This window comes from Megalobrama amblycephala, linkage group LG10 (assembly GCF_018812025.1).
Source record: "Megalobrama amblycephala isolate DHTTF-2021 linkage group LG10, ASM1881202v1, whole genome shotgun sequence".
Lineage (NCBI taxonomy): Eukaryota > Metazoa > Chordata > Actinopteri > Cypriniformes > Xenocyprididae > Megalobrama > Megalobrama amblycephala.
In genome coordinates this window covers 12,871,874-12,894,202 of record NC_063053.1, presented here as the reverse complement: position 1 = coordinate 12,894,202, position 22,329 = coordinate 12,871,874, and the positions used below count along the sequence as shown (strand labels likewise).

General features: G+C 34.9%; 1 protein-coding gene across 3 annotated transcripts in view; it reads right to left on the bottom strand.

Annotated features, from left to right (window-relative positions):
- atrnl1a (attractin-like 1a) overlaps positions 1–22,329 on the bottom strand; it is a 264,774-nt gene that overhangs the window by 105,921 nt on the left and 136,524 nt on the right. For all 3 annotated transcript variants that reach the window (XM_048204633.1, XM_048204632.1, XM_048204631.1), the window contains exons 26-27: positions 21,829–21,986; positions 2,600–2,661 (exon numbers count right to left, since the gene is read on the bottom strand). In XM_048204633.1, coding sequence (XP_048060590.1) covers positions 2,600–2,661; positions 21,829–21,986 — 220 coding nt within the window. The remainder of the gene's footprint in view (positions 1–2,599; positions 2,662–21,828; positions 21,987–22,329) is intronic.

The window sequence follows — 22,329 nt, the reverse complement described above, 5'->3', positions numbered from 1 at the left end:
ACAGCCAGAAGATATGAGAGGAGGAGTGAGAAAAAAGAGAGAAGGAGAATAAAAGGGGAGGGATATAAAGTATACGCACCAATCTCTCTCAAATGCCTTGATGAATTACATCAGATGTATCCCTCGCCTCCAGAAGACTAAATGCACACCAAATAACAAAGCCCTACAGCCTCTAGCTTCAACTTTGATATCTATCAACACACTCCCATGCCAGTGATTGCAAAACAACAAAAAAGTGCTCTCGCTATTCATACTGGATAATAAATCCAAGAATCTGTATAGCAAACATCGCACTCCGGTTGCCATGACCTCAACCTTTGTGAATGTCAGGGCGCACAGGCTCACACAATCATATCCGCCAGAAATTACTGCACACACAAATATGGTTACATACAAGATAAATGGCTGGTGTCAAAGTTACACTGTTGTGGTGCATTTTCCAGCACACTCCATTAATAAAACCAATAAAGCTGTGCATCAAATAAGCAAAATGATTAGAATAAAAAAAACGGCATGACTAAACCATAGCAGTTTACCCTTATGTCAGTTTATTCATTCTGTTTTTCTGTGATAAACAAATTGGTATGTAAGGTTGGAATGACGGTACATGACATTTGTGTTGACCTGACAGTTAAAAATCCCACAGAACACAATACGGAGGCGGCTGACAGTCTAGTGCGAGCTTCAATATTTATACATACTGTAGCAGGCGGCATGTTATTATTTATACAGAGTAGGTGGCATGTAATTATTTTGCTGCACTTTGAGGCACTTTAAACACAACTGTGGTCACTCAGCTCTGTAATTTGACTGTCCAGATGTACAACAAGCAAGGCATTTTTGAACACATATGACTACTGAAAACCAAAAATGAAACCATGCAATTGCAAACATCTTGTGCTGTCACATAAATGGATGATTTCCATCACCTGCAGAAATGTGCATATGGTTCTGGCTGCTGTTCAAGAGGCAAATTAATAGTAGTGCAGGTTCATCCTTAAATACAACATTTTAAATGAGTAATTGTTTTATATATAGCAATTTGATAGGTGTGTGTGAAAAAAATATTAATATTTGAGAAAATCTCTTCCAGCCAAATGTCAAGGATAGCATGAGGTTAAATGATTAGAGAATCCATTCATTCATTCGTATTCATTTATTCTGCTGAAGTATCCTTTAATACTGTACATACACTACCATTAAAAATGTTGGGGTAAGAAAAACTTTTTATGTTTTTGAAAGAACGTTATGTGCGCCAAGGCTGCATCTTCTTCTTATTAGTTGAAAATACTGTGCTACTTAATAGAGTGTAGGAAGTTAGAGTTAACGTTTTTTTTTTCCTTTAGAAAGTTTGAAGAACAGCATTTATTTGAAATAGAAATCTTTAGATTTTTTTTACTGTAATGTTTTTGTCATCAATTTAATGTGTCCTTAAAGGTGCAGTATGTAATATTGACAGCTAGGGGTTAAAATGTGTACTGCAGTTCAAATTCAAAATACTGGAGAGAGTCGTTTCCCCCACCCGGTCGTCCTCAGACTTGACGCTCATGCAGGTTGCCAGATTGAGGACATAAAACATGTATGGGCACAACTGACAATAAAAAAAGTGACATGCCTTACACTGTAAGTTGATCAGCTAATGTATACATTTATAATGTTTTCATTGCCAAGGCTTTTTTAGGTCAGATAGGTGCGATTTCTGACTCGGTTTGTTTGCTCGCTGCAATACGCTGTGTTTCCCACCAACTGGCAACCTGGGTGTTAAAATACTATTGGATAAATTGGCAGTGGTGGGATCACATAGAGCAAAACAAAAACAGACATTCCTACAAGGAACACACATTTCAAAGTAGAATAACTGGCTGTAGCATTGATTTTCGGAGAAACAAATTTAACTTAGCATGTTTATAAAATCTCTGCAAACATATTATGGTATTTTTATGCTTTAGTATAGTCCCCAAAAATTACATATAGCACTTTTTAATAATACTAAATAAAAATAAATAAATAAATAAATAAAAAATTATATTGATCCCAAACTTTTGAATGGTGTAGTACATTGATATATTTGTATTTTTACATCACAGACGTGATGCTTCTACTGGATATATGCACCTATCAAGTTCAAAGTTCATACATTATACAGGTTTGGAATAACATGATTTGGAACCAACCCTTCAAGCAACTGGTATAATATAATGAATTTCTCATTGCTACTCATTTCCACAAAAATTATCTTCAGTGAACGATTTTTTCAGACCATATGGTTGTTTCTGATCGCAAAAATGTGTCCTTTATAAACATGATTTAAAACAACATAAAAAAACATTCATTTTTGGAGACAGCAAGAGTGGCAGTATTTGGCTTCATCACAGCCAACACCATTACACCTACTGTGCTTATTCATCAGCCAGCTTTCATTAATGGCTTCTGGATGGTGAGGTTAATGCATCCTTGCATTCTCAACAAACTTATGTCACTAAATTCTGAGAGCTAGAATTCAATGTATATTACAGAATAAGAAAATGATTCATTTATTCACAAATACTATTGTTTAATTACACAGAACATTTAATTTAAATGAATGAAGTATGCATACCTGAAAAAAGTGACAAAGAACTGCACCAAGTCCATGATGCTGCTGTGCTGAGAGAAGGATATCTATGGAAAAAAAAAAGCAGAAGAAAGGCGGTAGAGATATTAGATTATTATTGTTCCTGTAAAATATCACATAAAACCATCACTGAAGGATGCCCAAATATAATTAAAATGGGACACATAATATTGTGAAACCAGTTTTGCATTATTTTGATAGCCGTATAGTCATATTAAAATAACAGGAAAGATATGGTTTGTGTAACAAACAAAACACATTGGTTACAATGCATTTTAAATGCACATAATTCAGTAAATGTTTTAATCACTAAATGGCTTCAAATTTAAAGGGAAAAAAAGGAAAACGCTATGAATACTGGGCTAGGTGACAAAAAAAATAAACTACTGTTAAATCATGTTTAAAAGCTTTCTAAAAAACAGATGGCCTATAATAAACTTGACATATAATTTAATCAAGTGTTCATGTTGTTGATCTAATTTAACTTGAATTTGTTGTGCACCATACACTGCAAACTTTCTGTAGAATAATAAATGCTTCTAATCAAAATAATTTTTATTTGACATGCAAGTAGTTTTATTACATATTCATGGCATATTAATTTCTACAACTTGGCAAGGTTTCTTAGAAAACAAGCAGCATGCATTTTCCCCACACATAATATCTCAAGTCCATTCCCCAATCTTAAATATTCTAAGACTCTAAGGCTCAAAAACACATTTTTTTTTTTTTTTTTTTTACAAAGAACAGATTGCTATTATCTGCATTCTAAAATATTATAATCCACATAATGGAAAGCAATTAAAAGTAAACTAATTATGCAGTAAAACATTTATTCATATCATTACTAAAACACTAAGCAATTAGAACCAAAAGTGTTAGTACAATATTGAAGCTGCTATCATACTCAAATTTTACTCTATATTAAAACTAACTTAACTGAAATTCAAAGGGCTACTTATGTCCTGCATAACTAGGATTGCATTGTAAAACAAACAAACAAACAAACAAACAATATTCTCTGATCAATTTTTATAATGCTGAATAAAATCAAACCAAAGATTTACTCGGCATCTGCTCTCTTCATGAAGTATGTCTCGGTGGAGGGTGGGGCTATATATCCTCCGCAAACTGGCATTCAAATCTGTCTCCATTTAGTTAACAACACCCGACTTCCTACGATCCAATTAATTCCCGAGGACGTTTCATGGAGGAGTTTACATATGCTTTTAAATATTCACAAATTTTATTATTACTATACAGACTAGAGTATTTATGAATTGTTTGCATATTCTATTGTATGAATAGTTATGGCAAAGTAAAAAGTGTTGAGAAACTTAAGCCGTTTTTTTTTTTTTTTAATTTATCTACCGGAGGGATGTTTATGTGGCTGCACATGGGAAAGAAAGTGTACAGGATGAAACCGTTTATTTTCATACTGTATGACAGTTACAGTTCATCTTAAAATCTGTTATTATTCAATTAAAGGCACATTATGTAAGATTTTTGGATTAAAATATCCAAAAAACACTAGAACAATGTTATATATTTTGTTGACTTGTGGTACATTATCCCAAATGTTTCCAAGAATGTTTAAATTCAGAGAAATAAGCAATTTTAACCAGGACATGGACCGTGTCCATGCTTCGCCTATCAATGACATCGCTTTACCCTTGGTTTCCGGTTTTTGGTTCTTCTTGGTTTCTGGTTTTATTTTGTAGAAACCAAGGAAACACCAAAGATGCTTTAATATATTATGTGTTTTATTAGACAGGTGAGCAACTGTTTGGATACATTCATTGACAGAAAACTAATCCTGTTACAAAGCTCAACACAGTAAGTCTTATTGTTTAAATTTCGTTTTCTTGATTTACAGCGAGTACCATGTTTTACCATGCCTAATATCAATCTAGCTTACTGCAGATAGCATTAAGTGTCTCATAGTAGCTGTAGAGCGAACGCAGAGTGGCACTATAACAACTTTCAACACACAAATGTATCTAATATGATAAACAGCGCTGCGTTACCCCACATACGTTTGACAGGAAGAAGTGTAAGCGGCGACTGTGGCATAATAAAAGTTCCACTGTTCTCGAGACGTGTTTCGTGCTCGTCTCTCATTAGCAATCGCTCCAGCGGCCTCGTTTCTGCTCGCACAGCACTTGGCCCTGCTCTGCTTCATACTACAGTAACATTAATAATCTCATTCATGAACATGATTTCTGCCCGAGATGTGAAGACAACACCTCCCTTGATTCCACGAAATCACAGCATCATCAAGCTACTCCTTTTTTTTGAATAAGCGACCTCTAATTAGTCAATTAAATGTACGTATATAATAAATATTTAAGTTTTGATTATATTTATTAGACTGAAAGAGCCCCAAAGTCACTGGGAATAAAAGTCTGTGATGGCTAATTCATTAAATTACACAACGTACCATGTGCGAATATATAACTAGACAGTGTCTGAAATCACTGGGATTCAGTAGATTAACATTTCTCCCTGTCTTCCCTTACGTAAGCTGTGCAATAACCACAGTCTGTTATATAAAATGCATTTGATTTCTAAGCTGTTGCAGTCAGCCCCACAAATAAGATCCTTGGTTCCTGTCCATTCGCTGATTACTTTAGCTACATGACCGAATTATTTGCCTTTTCAATATCTGAGGCCACTCACATCGATTGCTTATGAGAATCCAATACATAATTCTCCCAACTAAACCTATCTAAATCTTAATCCGTACTCCATCTCCATCTAAAAATCGACCATCTGATAAAAGAAAATGTCATTTTATGATTGATTTGTAAATGTCAGATGTTATCAGAGTGATTTATTTTTCAAGAAGTGGCGTGCTTTAAAAGTTCAGGCGACAAAATGTGTTTACTTAGTTTGAATGAGTTTTGGCACTTGCACTTTTTTCCTTCTTCTTAGAGGACACGCTATTATTGACTGCAAAAACAGAGCCAGGTATATAGCGAGGCAATTACGCACACACATACAGATGTTACTCGTGGACGCTATCTGTCACGTACTATGCAGGAAGCAAAATTGAGCGCTTTGTGCACAGTGCATGTGTTCATGAGTGCCAGGGTGCACAGCCAATGATCATGAATGGTGACTAACGCATCTATGAGACATTTCCAACTGTCATAAACATGCTGTTATTTCTGGATGGAAGAAAGAAGCATTAGGATAGATGGAGAGGAGCGGACAGGGGGGTGTGTGTGTGCGTGCAGGTGGAAGTGAGGGGGTTGGTCAGCCCTTAAGTGATTTACTGGCATTTGCTTTTTGCAGTGAAAGTGCATGACAATCAAAAACTGAAAGAAAGTGTTGAGAAAAGCTGATTTCTCCTGCCAAAGGGACTGGCCATTAAGCAGGCCAAGCTGGTGGCTGGAGCTGGTACCTTTACTGAAGTGCTCTTGACTCATCCCCACTCCTAATTTTTAGCTCTTTACTGTAAACATCATACTGGCTTGAGAGCGGTAACACACAAATTGAGACAATCACCATTAGCAAATACTTAAAGGTACAAGAAATATATTTTGAGAAATATTGTTAAATGATGTATGCACAGGACATAAAGACTCATCTCTTTTTTTTTTTTTTTTTAATTGTACATAGAAGTGAGTCACCCTCTTATGGGTAGCTCCATTACGGTGCACATGACTCATGACTGAGTCGCTCAAAATGTTGTGTAGCAGGGTTTCAACAACATCTGATTATTTATCAAATTATTTTTAATGGAATCTAAATTCTCACATTTCTCTCCCCAAAAGGGAGAATTTTAAACCTTTCTCTTTTCTTCATATCTAATCTCAACTGACTTTACTGAGGTGTTTGTAAAGAAAGGAAACGGGAGAAATGGCAAATGTTACAGTTAACACAACTTCTTATCTAAAATGAAAGTAGCAATAAATGCAATCAGATCTGAATATGCAAGTATAGTTGGGGCAAAAAAAAAAAAAAAAAAAAAAAAAAATCCAGGTATGAAATACATACCAGGGGTAGAAAGGGTTCTATAATACACTAAGTTTGGGGTCAGTACAATTATTATTACTTTTTTAAAGAAATTAATACTTTTAAAGATCCATTAAAAATATCAAAAGTGACAGTAAAGCTTTTTAATCATTACAAAAAAAAATAATGCTGTCAAATCGATTAATCGCGATTAATCACATCAAACATAAAAAGTTAGTTTACATAATATATGTGTATATATATTTTATTTATATACACACACACACACACATACATACAGTATATATATATAGTCAAACCAAAATGTATTCAGAAACCTTGAACATTTTATTCATTAATACAGTTTATTCACTATCCGCTTGTTAAGTCGTGATGTAAGGAACGCCGTTTCTGGGTCCAAGCCGCGACGCGTTTCATTTGAGCATGCCATCGCGACAGCCATTATGAGCACTATTTATTCAAATTAAACGTTTAATATTTTAAAAAGTTAAACATTTAAAATATGTAGTCTACACAACAGTCTCCGTGGTCACAGCATCACAGACATTAATATTTGAATGATATATAAAAGATGAATCACTGTCTGGCCATCTGGGATTTTGGTATGGAAATAAAGGTTATGATTATTATTTTTTGATAGTATTACACCACATTGTGTGTGTATATTAGCACAGTTTGTTGTTTTCTTGTGGCAAGAGATAGAGTGTTTGGACCTGGAAGCGCTGCCACGTGACGTCAGACTTAACAACCGAATAGTCTCAGAGTTAAACTGTGTCAGAAAAAAATAATTATGTCAGATAACACTTAAGCAAAACATGGTCAGGTCAAAGTTGTCTGAATAATTTTTGGTTCCAAATTTTTATCAATTTTACTGTATGAAGAAGTTTTGGGTATAATATGTCAGCGCTTACTTTATTTTGCTATCCTCACTTACATAAAAAAATGAACTAAAGTGTCCTGCACCCACTAGTAAAAATATATTAAAAATATTAAAAAAATGTATAAATAATTTTTGGTTTGACTATATATATATATATATATATATATATATATATATATATATATATATATATATATATATATATATATATATATACACACACACAAAAAAATATTTATGTTAAATGCAATTAATCGATCTGACAGCCCTAATATATATATATATATATATATATATATATATATATATATATATATATATATATATATATATATATATATATATACACACACACTGTGACACTGTGTGCAGAATTATTAGGCAAGTTGATTTTCTGATCATATTTTTTTCCCAAGCACATTTTACCAATTCCAATCCACATCAATCTTAATAACTACTATTAATATTGTTTTTAATCATTTATAAGTGATATATAATTGTATAATTGAAGGCTGGAAATGAAAAATGCCTTATATTCAGGTGTGCAGAATTATTAGGCAGGTTTTCTTTTACAGGCAAAATGAGCCAGAAAAGAGATTTAACTCAGACTGAAAAGTCAAAAATTATTAAATACTCATAAGAAGGACGCAATACTAATGCAGTGCTAGAAATTGCAAAGTTAAAGCATGACCAAGGGACAGCAAAATGCTCATTGGGTCAGCGGGGGTCATACAAAAATAGCTGGAAAAGAAAAGACACATGTTAACTGGCAATCTGGCAATAAGGTGTGGGAGTTCACTTTTAGTCCATCTCTTATCCTGAAATGTCCGTCTTGCAGAGATGGACTAAAAATGATCTTCCAAAACTTACTGCCAGATTCTGGAAGATAAATTCTTCAAACGGTGGTACAAGAGGATGTGGTGCTGGTCCTTCAGGAGTCAATCTCAAGCTGTCTGTCTATAAGGCCTATAAAAACCCAGTCTTCATATATTTTATAACACTTCAGCTTGTGATTCAAAAAAATATGATCAGAAAATCAACTTGCCTAATAATTCTGCACACAGTGTGTATATATCTATATCTATATATCTATCTATATATCTATATATCTATATCTATATATATATATCTATATCTATATATATATATATATATATATATATATATATTATTTTTTATTTTTTTTCTCCTGAGGTGTATGTAGATAGAAATAGCTCATTCTAAGGTAATAAAAACATAACGGTTCACTATGTAAGGTCTTTATACACCACTGAAAACATAGTTATGTATATTATATTGCATTTCTGTCAATAGATCCTCCCAAATTTTACACATTGCACCTTTAAAAAAGAAAATTGTAATATTTCACAATATTGTTTTTTGATCAAATAAATCAAATCTCTGTGAACATAAGATACTTATTTAAAAAATCCAGTCCTAGCTGCTTTTAAAGCCATGGCAGACACATGCTTTTTGATGGCTTGCTGTCTCTTTGTCAATTAAAATAATAAAAACCCTAACAAGCTCTGAGTTTCTTATGATGTCTTTACCTACCATCAGCATTTTTCTCTCCATCTTACTCCAGCTTCTGGCTAATAACCCTGACTTCACCACCTCCATTAAAGAGCTCTTTGAGGATATAAAAGAACATTATGGGTATGCTAGCTAGCAGATTCAAGCTCTTGCATTTTCCCCGACCTAGTAGATTTAAGATATCTACAGAAGAGATTTAACGACCTGAAAATGGTGGTTGATGGCCAGGCTCAGGAGTTTAGGCCCAAAGTCCACTAAAGCAGAAGCAAGTTGGTCTATGAACAAGCGCACATCTCTGTTAGTGCCAGACCTTTGGCTCGCAGAGCCGTGTCAGCTGCACTCACAGTAGCTACAGAATCAGATTTAATTGCCTTGCAGATGGGTGAGGAGAGGAAGTGAGGTTTTCAACACATACTGTATCATACTGTCTTTTTAATTTATTTAGACTGATCAAGCTATAATTTACCACAGAACCACAAATCCTCCAGTTGCATATAGAGAGTGTATAGTATTAACTTGACATGATGACAAAAGAAGTTAGTGAGATGTTAGGTTACTAAAAAGTGTGGTGGCCTATAAAGGAAGTTTGTGGAACACTGTGCCAGATGTCAGGGATGACATAAGCATAAGCATTTTTTGGAAAAAAAAAAGTGTGATAATATCCAAAGCCAACATATATTAAATGTATTGATATAATTTTGCAATAGCATCCAATTATCCTAAAATGTTTTCTTATGCATCTAATTTACATTTAACTGCTGTCCAATGCAATGTGTAGGAACTGTTTGGCAGGAAAAAACAGGCAGACCCACTTTTATGAAACTTTAAATCTGCCAAAAATTATTTTTGCTAATGTACTAGAGCAGAGCTGTGCTTAGACGCCTTGTGCATGTTACAAGAATGAAGCTAACACCAAATTAAACAATTTCGTTTTTTGCTTTCTGTCATGTTGTTGGCTTAATAGTGAATACATTACATGACCAAATGCAGACTATGGGCATCAATTAGAAGCTCGTTTTTCTCCCTAATTGTAACTATGACCTCAAATTGTACTTAAACTCATACACATAGCTACATAAGATCAGATTATTGACAAAATGTCAGCAAACTATACAAAGGACATAATTATATAATAATAATAATAATAATAATAATAATAGTCATATTAATAAAAAAATATGGAAATACAGATGAGACTATGGACTGAGGGACCACCTTCCTAAAACATAATATACTGTATATACACATGTATAGCTGGCAGGGTGGAAAACAAAAAATATAAACAAAATATAGTATTATATAGACTTTATTATTATTATTATTATTATTATTAATTGACACTATATTTTCTCTACCCACCATTAGAGTAATCTTTGATGTAAAAACCTAAGTTAAAAAAAAAAAAAATAGAGAGAGAAACATAAAACTATCGCAGTCAATAGATTAAAATGAATAAAATTAATCTTGTAATTTCTTTCAGAAAGCAGAATAGAACCGTTAAAAGAAACAATTTTTAACTTTTTTTTTTTTTATACAATAAAGTTAGTAAGTTGGTATGAGCCACCACAGTCATCAAAAATATAGAACACAAAGTGAAAATAAAGCAGTATTTTGGGTAAAGGTTACAAAAATTACAGTTACCATAGTTAAAGGATTAGTTCACTTTTAAATAAACTTTTGCTGATAATTTACTCACCCCCATGTCATCCAAGATGTCCATGTCTGTCTTTCTTCAGTCGAAAAGAAATTAAGGTTTTTGATGTAAACATTCTAGGATTTTTCTCCATATCATTCATTTCAATGGGCACAAAACGGTTGACGGTCCAAATGGCAGCTTCAGTGCAGCTTCAAAGGGCTTTAAACGACACCAGACGATACCAGACGATGAATAAGGGTCTTATCCAGCGAAACGATCGGTCATTTTAAAAAAAAATTAAAAAAGTTTACGTTTTATAAGCACAAATGCTGACTTTGCTCTTTTCTCCGATGCGCGTTCGTGACGTCACGTAATACGCAATTACGTTGAAAAGGTCATGGTTGACGTAGGCGTAGCAACCACAGTTTCATTCGCTCAGGATTGTGTATAGGAAATCTCTGAAAAGTCAAAAATTTCTGTCCTGACAAAATTTTTCTTTTAGGCTTTCTAATATTAAGGCTTTTTAAGGCGACCCTTATTTTAGAACGTTTGTCCTTATTGTTTCCATGGCGACGCGTGCGTGTCACGAGCGCTGAACGTATCCACAATAACACTGTATGAGAGATTATTATTTTGTTTTTCCTTTTTTATTTAAAATATTCACAAACTTGCTTACATGTCTTCAACTATATGATATTCCAATTCTCAAATATGTGTGAGTGTGTTTTGTCGTTTAAAAACCTTTATAAATGATCTTTATTTTGATCTATAATGCGAGATGGGCGCCGCCATCTTAGTTTGCACTGCAGTTCACAGAGTTCTGTCAGTCTGATTTACAGCAGGTGAATACATCAGTTTCTCCTTTAATATATGCAAGTAAGTGGCTGGTGAACTGGAAGAATAAGAGAGTAAACTTTATAGTTACTTAGACCCATTATGTGTGTCTGATATGAATAAATGTCAGCAAATTATATTTGAATTCACTGTTTATTGATGCTTCCACTGACGTCTGACATCAGTGTGTATTTTATAAACTCCAAATGTATTGTTTAATGGTGCTTATGCGTATTTAAATGTCTGAAACATTAAAAGAAACATTATGTGGCTGAAAACACTGCATAGCTGTGATGACAAGAGAGCGCGCGTCCGTCTCGCAGCAGAGCGCGAAAGCACAGTTTGAATCTAGCAGTTATGTGATGTCGCTGAACGTTCTAAATCCCATATGTAGAACCGCACGCCCAGGGGCACAGAAATAATCATCCCATATGTGGGAACGTACCGCTCAAAGGGTTAAACAATAAACTGACACAAAGACATTTGAATATGTGTATACGATCTTCCTTCCGCACATTTGTAATGTAAACACTGACTCGATACTTCCGCCTACGTCAACTGTGACCTTTTCAACGTAATTGCGTATTACGTGACGTCACGAATGCGCATCGGAGAAAAGAGCAAGGCCAGCATTTGTGCTTATAAAACTTACACTTTTTTTTTTTTTTTTTAAATGACCAATCGTTTCGCTAGATAAGACCCTTATTCATTGTCTGGTATCGTCTGGTGTCGTTTAAAGCCCTTTGAAGCTGCACTGAAACTGCCATTTGGACCTTCAACCGTTTGGTGCCCATTGAAATGAATGATATGGAGAAAAATCCTAGAATGTTTACATTAAAAACCTTCATTTCTTTTCGACTGAAGAAAGACAGACATGGACATCTTGGATGACATAGGGGTGAGTAAATTATCAGCAAAAGTTTATTTAAAAGTGGAGTAATCCTTTAATTCATAATATTAACATGAACTTAATAAAACATATAAACACTGATCCTGATTAATAGAATGAATATCACACCCACAAGCTAATTCTTCCCAGCTAACAGGACAAAGTAATTTATTGGTACTTTTTTTGATAATTTTATGGCTTACTAATCGATAATGTATCTACGACGTAGCATGCTCACTCAAAACGCTCTTGCGACCCACCGGTTGAGAAACACTGTTCTAGAAAACCTTTACGGATTCCAGTTTGAATGCTCCTGGACTAGGCTGTTGTTACCTACTGTTTCAGACACAATAAATACAGGTTTTTGCCTTTATGTATTATAAGTACTAATGCAAAGTTAAACTGGGAAGCACAGAGTTCAGAAGCACAGTGACCATCTAGAGCAATTTGCCAGAAGAACTGGAAAGCTCATGAGAATTAACATTTTAGTGTTAGTTTAAAAGTGGACACCACAACACCATAATTGTAAAGAGATCAGAGGCTAAGTGATTATTGAGTGCATGTGCTTTTTAAAGTTCAATACCACCATTGAGGACCAAGAACCCTGAGGTTAGGCAAAACAGATTCAGGGTGAATCAGAGGGTCTGTGAGGCCTGAAGATAAAAGCAAAGGGAGCAGTTAAAGGCAACTACAAAGCTTCTGAGAGAAGAATATCAAGAGCTGAGGTGAGGACAGGACACTGCTAACCTCAGCACTGGTCACTGAAAAACATGCAGTTGCAATGGGAAAAAAAAAAACTGTGTTTGAGTGCAAGGAAAAGGATAAAAATAGATGTTCCTGTACCTTTCCCAGGAATATTAAAAGTGTTATAAAAGGTTCATGAGTATGATATCTGACTTCTTGAACTGGACGTGTGGGATAAAGGGATGACAGAGGGAGAGAGAGGGAGGGAGAGAGAGAGAGTATGGAGATCGGCAGATCTGCAGATGGTACATTAACATATTCATGACATAACCTAATGACCGCAGTAAGATATTAGTTGAATATTATGCACACCTACAATATTCAAATGAGTATCATATTTATAATCAGTCACATGCAAAGATGTAGCTCACCTATATTATCTGAGGTGGAACCAACTAATCGTATGCTTGTATGACATGATGCTAAATCATACACACTCACAATATACATCTGGCATCAAATCATCCCAAAATGTCAGGTTTTGGTGATCTATGGCCTTGCATCTGCTTTTATATTGTATTGACATTACTGCTGAAGCAAAAACTTAAAAGTTTTAATGAATCTGTACTAAAATATTGTGATCCAAATTTATACAGATTGGCCACTAACATAAAACTTAATAACTGCATTTTGTTTTTTTCTTGAACAACTGATTTATAAAAGTAACCATTTTATTATGGGTGGTATGGTTTAGAATTACACACACACACACAAAAATGCATGTATTAATAATAATAATAATAATAATAATAATAATAATATATTTTTTTAATAATAATGAAATAATATTATTAGTATTGTGTGTGTGTGTGTGTGTGTGTGTGTATGTGTGAGAGTGTGTGTGTGACCAGTGCTGGCAAAATGAGTTGGAATGAGCAAATTGTCAAAAATGAGTTAATTTTATTTCCACAATCTCTATTAAAAAACATTCAAAATGATGTATGATTTGTTGGAATCTGACAAAAAATGACTGAGCTACACCTGTTTGAAGTCGATAGAGTCAGCAAAGTCAATTTAAAGAAAAATCTATTTCAAGTTTTCTGAAGGTTCCAAAACAAAATGACCTAGCAACCATTCCTTAAAATCCCTGTTAATAAAACCTAATTTGGCAGATGTTTTTCTCCATCAGTTAACCAAACGTTCATTTAAACATAAAAGATAATGTTGTGATTGGCTTCAATGATCAACACTGTAAAAATGCTGTAAATAGTCACCAATGAAGCTCTTGACCAAGCACTTACACAGATACACACAGAAGCGTTGCTTTCAAAAGCTCTCACTCCCGCTTTCAAAACGCTTTCAAATTCAAACACTTCCATGTGCTTTCAAACGCTGCAGTGCGTTGATCATTGTAGCCAATCACAGACATACGATGAGCGCATCAGCAAAATGGCCAATCAGAGGTGTTTACGAATCCGTTCGACAGCGATCGTTTTGTTTACGAATCAGAATTGTCATTGGTGAAAAATCATATTTCATTGGTTCAGGCTCAAGCCATCGATAATTTGCTATGAATATTCACAAAGTTGGAATGCTGCGCTTTAAAACAATACCAAACTTGTGATGAGAGGAAGCGCAAGTCATCCAGAAGAAGTCAGAGAAAAACTGCATTTTTTATGGACAAAGGAAAGGTACTCCTCTCAGAAAACAAACAAATAAAGATACTTTTAGATGTTTAATTCTATTTGGAGCATTGGGATTGCTAGATGGTGGCTTTATGAACAAATTTTTGTGAAAACCTCAAATTCGACCAAAATTGACATTGAAATGGACTATATGCACGGGTTACTTCCTGGTTGTCGTTAAGCCAGCTCGGGCACTTCCGGTGAACTGTTACCGTGCGTTCACACCGCCGCCGGCGAGAGCGTCAACATTCGCCTTGGCCGCCCTGCCAACAACGCTGTACTGTTCGTTCAAACCGCCGCCGTCGGGTCAAAGTAAATGACAAGTCGAGTCAACCAATCGGAAGCCTCTCAAGCGAGTACCTCTACATTCCAATTGGTTGCCGCCAAACCGCGTCATAGCTCATTACCATAAAGTTAACCTGATTTCAACTCTCCTCAACGCTCTCACCGTCCAAGACGCGCCGCGCCGCTCTCGCCGGAGCTCGCCGGCGGCTCTCATTGAAAATGAGAAACACACATTTTATTCAATTAATCTAACTAAAGTGCACAATAAATATTTAATTTTTGAAGCTTTTTTTTCACATAAAAGTGTGAAAACTAATGGTCGAATTGAATTTAGCCGAGGAGGAACATTGAGGTACGTCTTTATTTATTTATTTTCTAAGCTGTCTTACGTTTGAATAACTAAATTAATGCTATGCCTGACTATTTAAGTGACTATATTCTGATTATAAACTAAGTATTACACTACTGATGCTCAACACACCAGCAAATGACATCTCACCGGAAGTTATCGAGCTGGCTTATATTAATGCGGAAGTTCTAAAGAACGCTCCGTGCATATAGTCCATTGACAAATATGTAACAGTTATTTCTGTTCTATCAGTATTCACATCAGTACCAGATTTTCTCCTTTTTTCCCCCATTCTCTCTCATACAGTAAATGAGAGAACAAGTGAGAACAGACACAGCATATGAAGTAATCTCTGCTGTCATGGCCTTCTCGTATTGTGGAGCATTGAGCACTTAGCTTTACCTATCCTCTTTCACCGCTATGAAAGCCAATCTGCTGTGATAAAGCTATCAACAGATATGGCACCACTGTGTTTCTGGCTAACCGTTTCAATTTTCCCTTTATCCAAAGAGACTCACTCAGATGTCCGAGATGGACAGAGGTTGTGGTAGACCGCAAACTGTCTGTCAGAAATGAGATTACTAAAGGCATTCTATTTAATGATGTCTACTGGACTGGGGAAAATAAGCAATGTGTGTGTAGAGAAAATCAAATCACCCCCCAATTCCTTGGTCTAGAATAGCTGCGACAAGATGGCTATACAACACAGAAATCTATCCAATGCAGCGGCGCAGCTTCTGTCCACCATGAGACTGAAGGAAATAAGAATTGCATAAAAGAGTATTGTTAGAGCAGAATATTATGAACACTTTTTGATTTATTTTAATGGGGGTTATGTGCGACAAGCTTCTGTATTCTGTAAAACAGGTTGCATTGCTTCCGGTTAAGGTCTTTTGCTTTGTTAAATATAGAGTCGGTTGCTCAAGATACCTTTAAAGGAGCGAAGCAACAATTAGCATAACCAATGTCTATCGCATATGCAGATTGATATCTAAAACCAATTTCTTCTTCTCACTAACATTTAGCTATTTAAATTGAATAAAACGGTAACAATAAAAAGAACTAGCTAGGTTAGCTTGTTCGTACTGCTGTTAACACTTTCTCCGACCAGCAATAAGACCTGCTTTCCTGTTTGTTCATGTGATGTTCAGCATAAAGCTTATTTATTGATCTTTTTGAGATAATCCTTGTCACAGAAATGAAGGAAGAGAACTGAGGATACAACAGAGGTGCATCATACTCTACTGTGTCCAAAAGTGGCTGCAAACTGGACCAGGTTTTTACAGGTAGATGATAAGACACTTAAGTTGATATTGACACTGATGTTGCAAAATACTCTCATGTATAATCATTATGTAAATAGCAATAATCATCTTTATGGTTTTATATGGTATCATATGTTCAGCTATTGACAAAATCCAATTATTGACAATAAATGACAGTGTAGTCATTACCCTTCTTCTGAATGACATTAAATTTGATTAATATGTGATTAAAATCAACACAAAACAAGATATTAAACTTCAACACAATATCTAGTTAACTAAATATTCTGCTCATTTGGAAGTACTAATTCTTCAAAAAAATAAATAAAAGGGGTGAGTAAAGCAGCCCACTGTGGACTGAAAAATACTGGAGAAGTGAGGTACAGGACCACAGTGACAAACTAAATATAAGTCCGTTCCACTAGGGTAGGCAAATCCCTGTGAGCTCTGCCCCCCAAACCAGCCCTCAGCTCTAAGCTGATGTCATCCTGAGACTGAAGTGATAACCCTAGGGGAGCAGAGCGAGGGCAGGAAATGCTTTCATCACCGGGGTAGGCTTTCCCAAGCCGAGCAGTCTCCTCTGCAGACAAGCATTACACATGACTATCCTGATTCTCCTACTGTTACTCATTAATGAGTCTGAAGGGCCAAGCTCATTTGATCTGGATTAAACCTGATAACCAGGTTACCTTACATCATGAGCACAGACTCATGATTAATAGGAAGAGATATAAATAATGGCAAGCATTAAGGCAAACCACATGTGCAAACAGTGCTGGGAATATGTGATTAATATATGTGATCCCTCCCACAACTTTTCTCTGTTTTCTTTTTTCTTTTTCCTTTATCCTTTTTTGTCAATAATATATTCAGTTTATTAAAAAAAAAAAAAAAAAAAAAAAAAGTCTAAGTATTTGGTTTGAAAATTGGTGTGGATGTCATGTGAAATGTACGAATCCTCTAAAGGGACATGGTGATGGGGAAAAAATATGAGATGGGGGGGGGGGAATGATGTCAATGCTTTTGGGTTCTCAAGCAAATGTTTTGCGCTCCCCGGAGAAACTTTGCGGTCGCTCGCAAAATGTTTGCGTTCTTAAATATTTCTCTTTTGAATTGAAAATTATTTTAAAATAATATAATGTTCAGTGTTAAGTTGTCCGGTCACATCTACGTTAAATGGTTGTTTGTTTCCCACCCTTTATTTAAGATGACTTTTGTGAGGATTATTAGTCTTTTGTTTTAGTCTTTTGAATCTAATCTTCATCACGTGTTCTTCCTGCAACCTAGTGTGACACTTCTGCTCACCAAGACTTCATTAATTAGCGTTGTGTGTCCAACTTTGTAAAAAGCTATACCAATGTGCAGCATTTACCTCAGTAAGTTGACTGAGTGGATCTCTGCAGAGCTTGTGCGAGTGAGCGGAGGAGGAGCATATTAGCATATTCATAAGTTCGCGTACACTAAATAAACCATGGGTGTAGTTACATTTAACCCTCTGGGGTCTGAGGATTTTTGGGGCCCTGGAGAAATTTTGACATGCCCTGACATTTGTGCTTTTTTCAGTTGTTCATAAACATATTAATGGAAAAAGTGTCATTACACTGTATTCAGCACGAACTTAGCTACCATAATATGTGAGCAACATGTATGTACGTTTGTATTTTTGAAGGAATAACGCTTATGCGTGGTTATTGAAAAAAACTAAAAACTTAAGTCAATGAAATAAGGCCACAAAACTAATATTAAATATGTGTTCACAAGACTTCTGGGTATTGGAGGATGTAGACTAGAGTTTTTGCTTCAAAATGATGTAAAAATTATCCTGTCTACTCGTTCATATAAAACAATATATTGATTTAAATTTTGTAAAACACTTTTTGTCAAAAAACACAGTATGTGTGGAGGCGTGAATATTTATGAATAATGCTGTGATTCACACCTGAGAAGACAAAGACCTGCATAATGACCCGCATAATGACCCACATAATGAGCCCTTTCAGTCAGGTAGGCTATGTAAAAAAAACCTCTGATAACAGGATCATATCAGCTGTATTAATGCAAATATAATGTCCACTCTTGACAAAAAAAAAAAACATGAATTTTATGATGTCATGCATGCACATATTATTGCACATGTGAAGAAAATTAAGGCATGAAGAAATTTTTTTCACAGGAATAAAAAACATTTTAAATATGTAATTTGAATCCCTGCGGGATTTTCCTGTTTTTTCATATCTTGACTATACCAGTCTTTATACCAGTCTTTTTTCCTACGCACCTATCTATCACCTACAGGTGTGCGATGCCAATTATTCAAATATGTCATTTGGCAAAGCTGAATTTTCAGCATCATTGCCCAGCATCATTGCCCAAGTGATCCTTCAGAAATCATTCTAATATACTGATTTGGTGCTCAAGAAACATTTCTTATTATTATCAATGTTGAAAACACTTGTGCCGCTTAATATTTTTGTAAAAACTTTGATATTTTTTCTGGATTATTTGATGTATACAAAAAACAACAAACAAAAAAACAGTTTTTACTTGAAAAAAAAATAATAATTTGTAACATCAATGTCTTTAATGTCACTTTTAATCAATGTAATGCATCCATGCTAAATAAAGTTTTTCTTTTCTTTTTTTTTTAAACTGACACTTGAAGTATTTATGAATCTGCTGATTTGATTCAACTCTTTCAGACTAAACATGAAGTGAGATCTGTTATAAATGGAGAATCTCTGCCAGTGTCTGACATGAAAGAGATAAAGAGAGTGAAAGAAGAGTGAGTGACTGCAAGAGAGTGACTGCAGGCAGTGGAAAAGTGAAGACTGAGGGTGATGAATGCAGCACACAACTCCAACTGTGATACCAATCACTAGTATGTCAGAAGCTCACTTCAGCCACAGGGCCGACAGTGGCCTCTTATCCTTCCCTCTTCCTGTGTGTGTGTCCCTGAACATTGCCTGTGAAAGGGTCACTACAGCCTTGACCTACACTATTAAACCACATGAAGTATGAGACTACATAAAATACTCTTTGTATTAGATGTGCTCACGACCATGCATAACCTTGACTGACAGGCGTGAGCACACACAGGCCTCAAGACACAAAGAGAATAATAGAAAACACATTCAGAGTATTAGTCGTTGTGTCAATCTTTCAGTATCACTTTGTATGAACAAAATGAGCTTTTCATAAGCAAATACTGAAAGACACTGTGCTCTAGCTGAAAGCGAGCGCAGTTTCGTCTCTTTCTTTAGTCGATAAAGGAGCCATTTAAAAGGAAGACGCAATATTGTTCACTGCGGCTAGTGGAGGAAATATTATTTTCTCTTTATGCACCAAATAGGCCAATAAATCAGAGAGATAGATGATTTTATTTTGAAAGCAGTTTGACTGGATGTCCATCAGACGTGATGAAGGTCAGGGCGAGAGGAGTGGTTCTTCTCAGGTTACTCAGATCAGTCTATAGATGACTGCGGTACTGAGATCCTGATGAGAACAATTAAGGGCTCGTGTTACTATCTCATCTATATGTGGCTATGGTAAAAATGCATTAATGGGAATGATTCACAGCCGCAATCAATAAATGGCTGATACTAACAGGCCACAGTGCAGTTGCACAGCAGGATCTGACTGAGGGTTGCTGGGAAGACTGATGACTGTGTTGGCTTACTCAGCTGCCCGATTACAAGGAGCACCACCTGTTCTGTCCAAAACCTTTATGTTTAATATGTAAAGAAGAGCAGGAATGGAAAAGCAGAGTTTCTACACTTTGACGGATATACCATTTAAATATTCAGTGGTCTGTAAGAATAATAATAAAAATAAAAAAAAAGATTATTGAGTAAGAAGATCTCAATGTTCTTTTGAACTTCCTATTTAAATGATCTTGAAACAAAAAATCATTACAGTTTCCACAAAAATATTAAGCAGTACCACTGTTTTTAACATTGATAATAAAATGAAATGTTTCACCAAATCAGCATATTAGAATGATTACTGAATGATCATGTGACACTGAAGACTGGAGAAAAGGAAGCTGAAAATTCAGTTTTGCCATCACATGATTAAATGACATTTTAAAATATATTCAAATAATTATGATTTCAAAAAGCTTGTTGAGCAGCTTGGTGAGAGCATTTTAAAAATATTAATGTGATTTTTATTATTATTTGTATTTTTATTTTATTTTACTTTTCTAGTCGGTTCTATTGGATAAGTAAATCATTTTTTAGGGATTTGACTCAAACTGCAAATTTTAAATTCAATGGAATATTTGAGAGCTGGTCATAACTAAAAATATGTATATTCAACATAGACATTGCCATGACCTTTTAGAAATGTACTAGATATTTTGATATTGAAGCGTTGATATTTCCAGGCTTTCCATGATTATAGGAACCCTGTGAAAAGGCACATTAAATCACTGACAAAAACCTCACAGTTAATAACAAACACAGCCTCAAAAATATGAAGTTTTATCGATTAAACCAGATTTATCAGATTATCTAAAATGAAATTAAAATGAATTAAAATAGTCTTCTTTAGTTCATAGACGGGAATGCTGAGAGAATGAAGATATTTTGTACAGTTTGTCAGAGCTTTTATAAAGCACTCCAACATAATTGATGAGCACAAAGCGGACTCATGGATCATTAAACATATTATTTTTGCATAACACACTTCATAATGGTTATGCTCAGTGCCCTATTTAGATACGAGGGCTTAGAGAGCTTGACTTGAAATCAAAAACAAATTTCATGGATGATATTTACAGTAATTTGTTGTTGTGGTCCATTATGATGAAGATATTGATGATCATGATGCTGTTTTGATCAAAGTCAGAAAATCTGAACAAAAATGTAATCATTTTAGAACTTTATCATTTACCATGTATAATATATCAAAATAAAAAGTTCATCAGTTAACAGTTTGGCATGTAACAAGAAGAACAGCAGTCTCAAACTGAGTGATGGAGCTGAAACTAAACTTTTTTTTTTTTTTTTTTATATATATATATATATATATATATATATATGTACTCTATGCTTAGAAATCAATATTTTAAAAATAGGTTTTATGAACAGGTTTTCTTTTTTGGACTTAATAAATAAGAATAGGCTGTTTTGGAATGAACAACGTTAAACGCACACCTGGTTGAGGTAACATAAATCAGGCAGTTGCTCTTACCTGTATTTTGATTGGCCATGAAAAGTTGCTGACATAAACATGGAAAGTGATGTTGGGATTTGCAAGGAAGGAGAATGTCTCATAGGAAAAGCTGTCTCTGTACTCTTTGATGTTAGTCTTGGACACTATGGGGAATTCCTCCCCAGAGATCGTACCCGCTGCAGGGACACAAAACACAGCGTCAGCAAAGTGCACGTCAGCCAACAACAACGTCTGCATACAAAACCCTCTGCATGATTAAACATGGCATAATATTCTGACCGACCCTTCCACTAAAAACATCTGAATAACGGCATTGTAAGAAGCTGTACTAGAATGCCAACAGGATCAAAGCCTAGAAACTTCTAAGAGCTTCTCAAAGGGTTTAAACAGATTCAGGAGCTAATAGTGAATACATGGTCTATCATAATATAGTAAATCTCCAACCACAAATGAACATAAACATCAGTCAGTCTATATTGATGTTTCCCAGATGACCCATACAGAGACTGTTCCATTAAC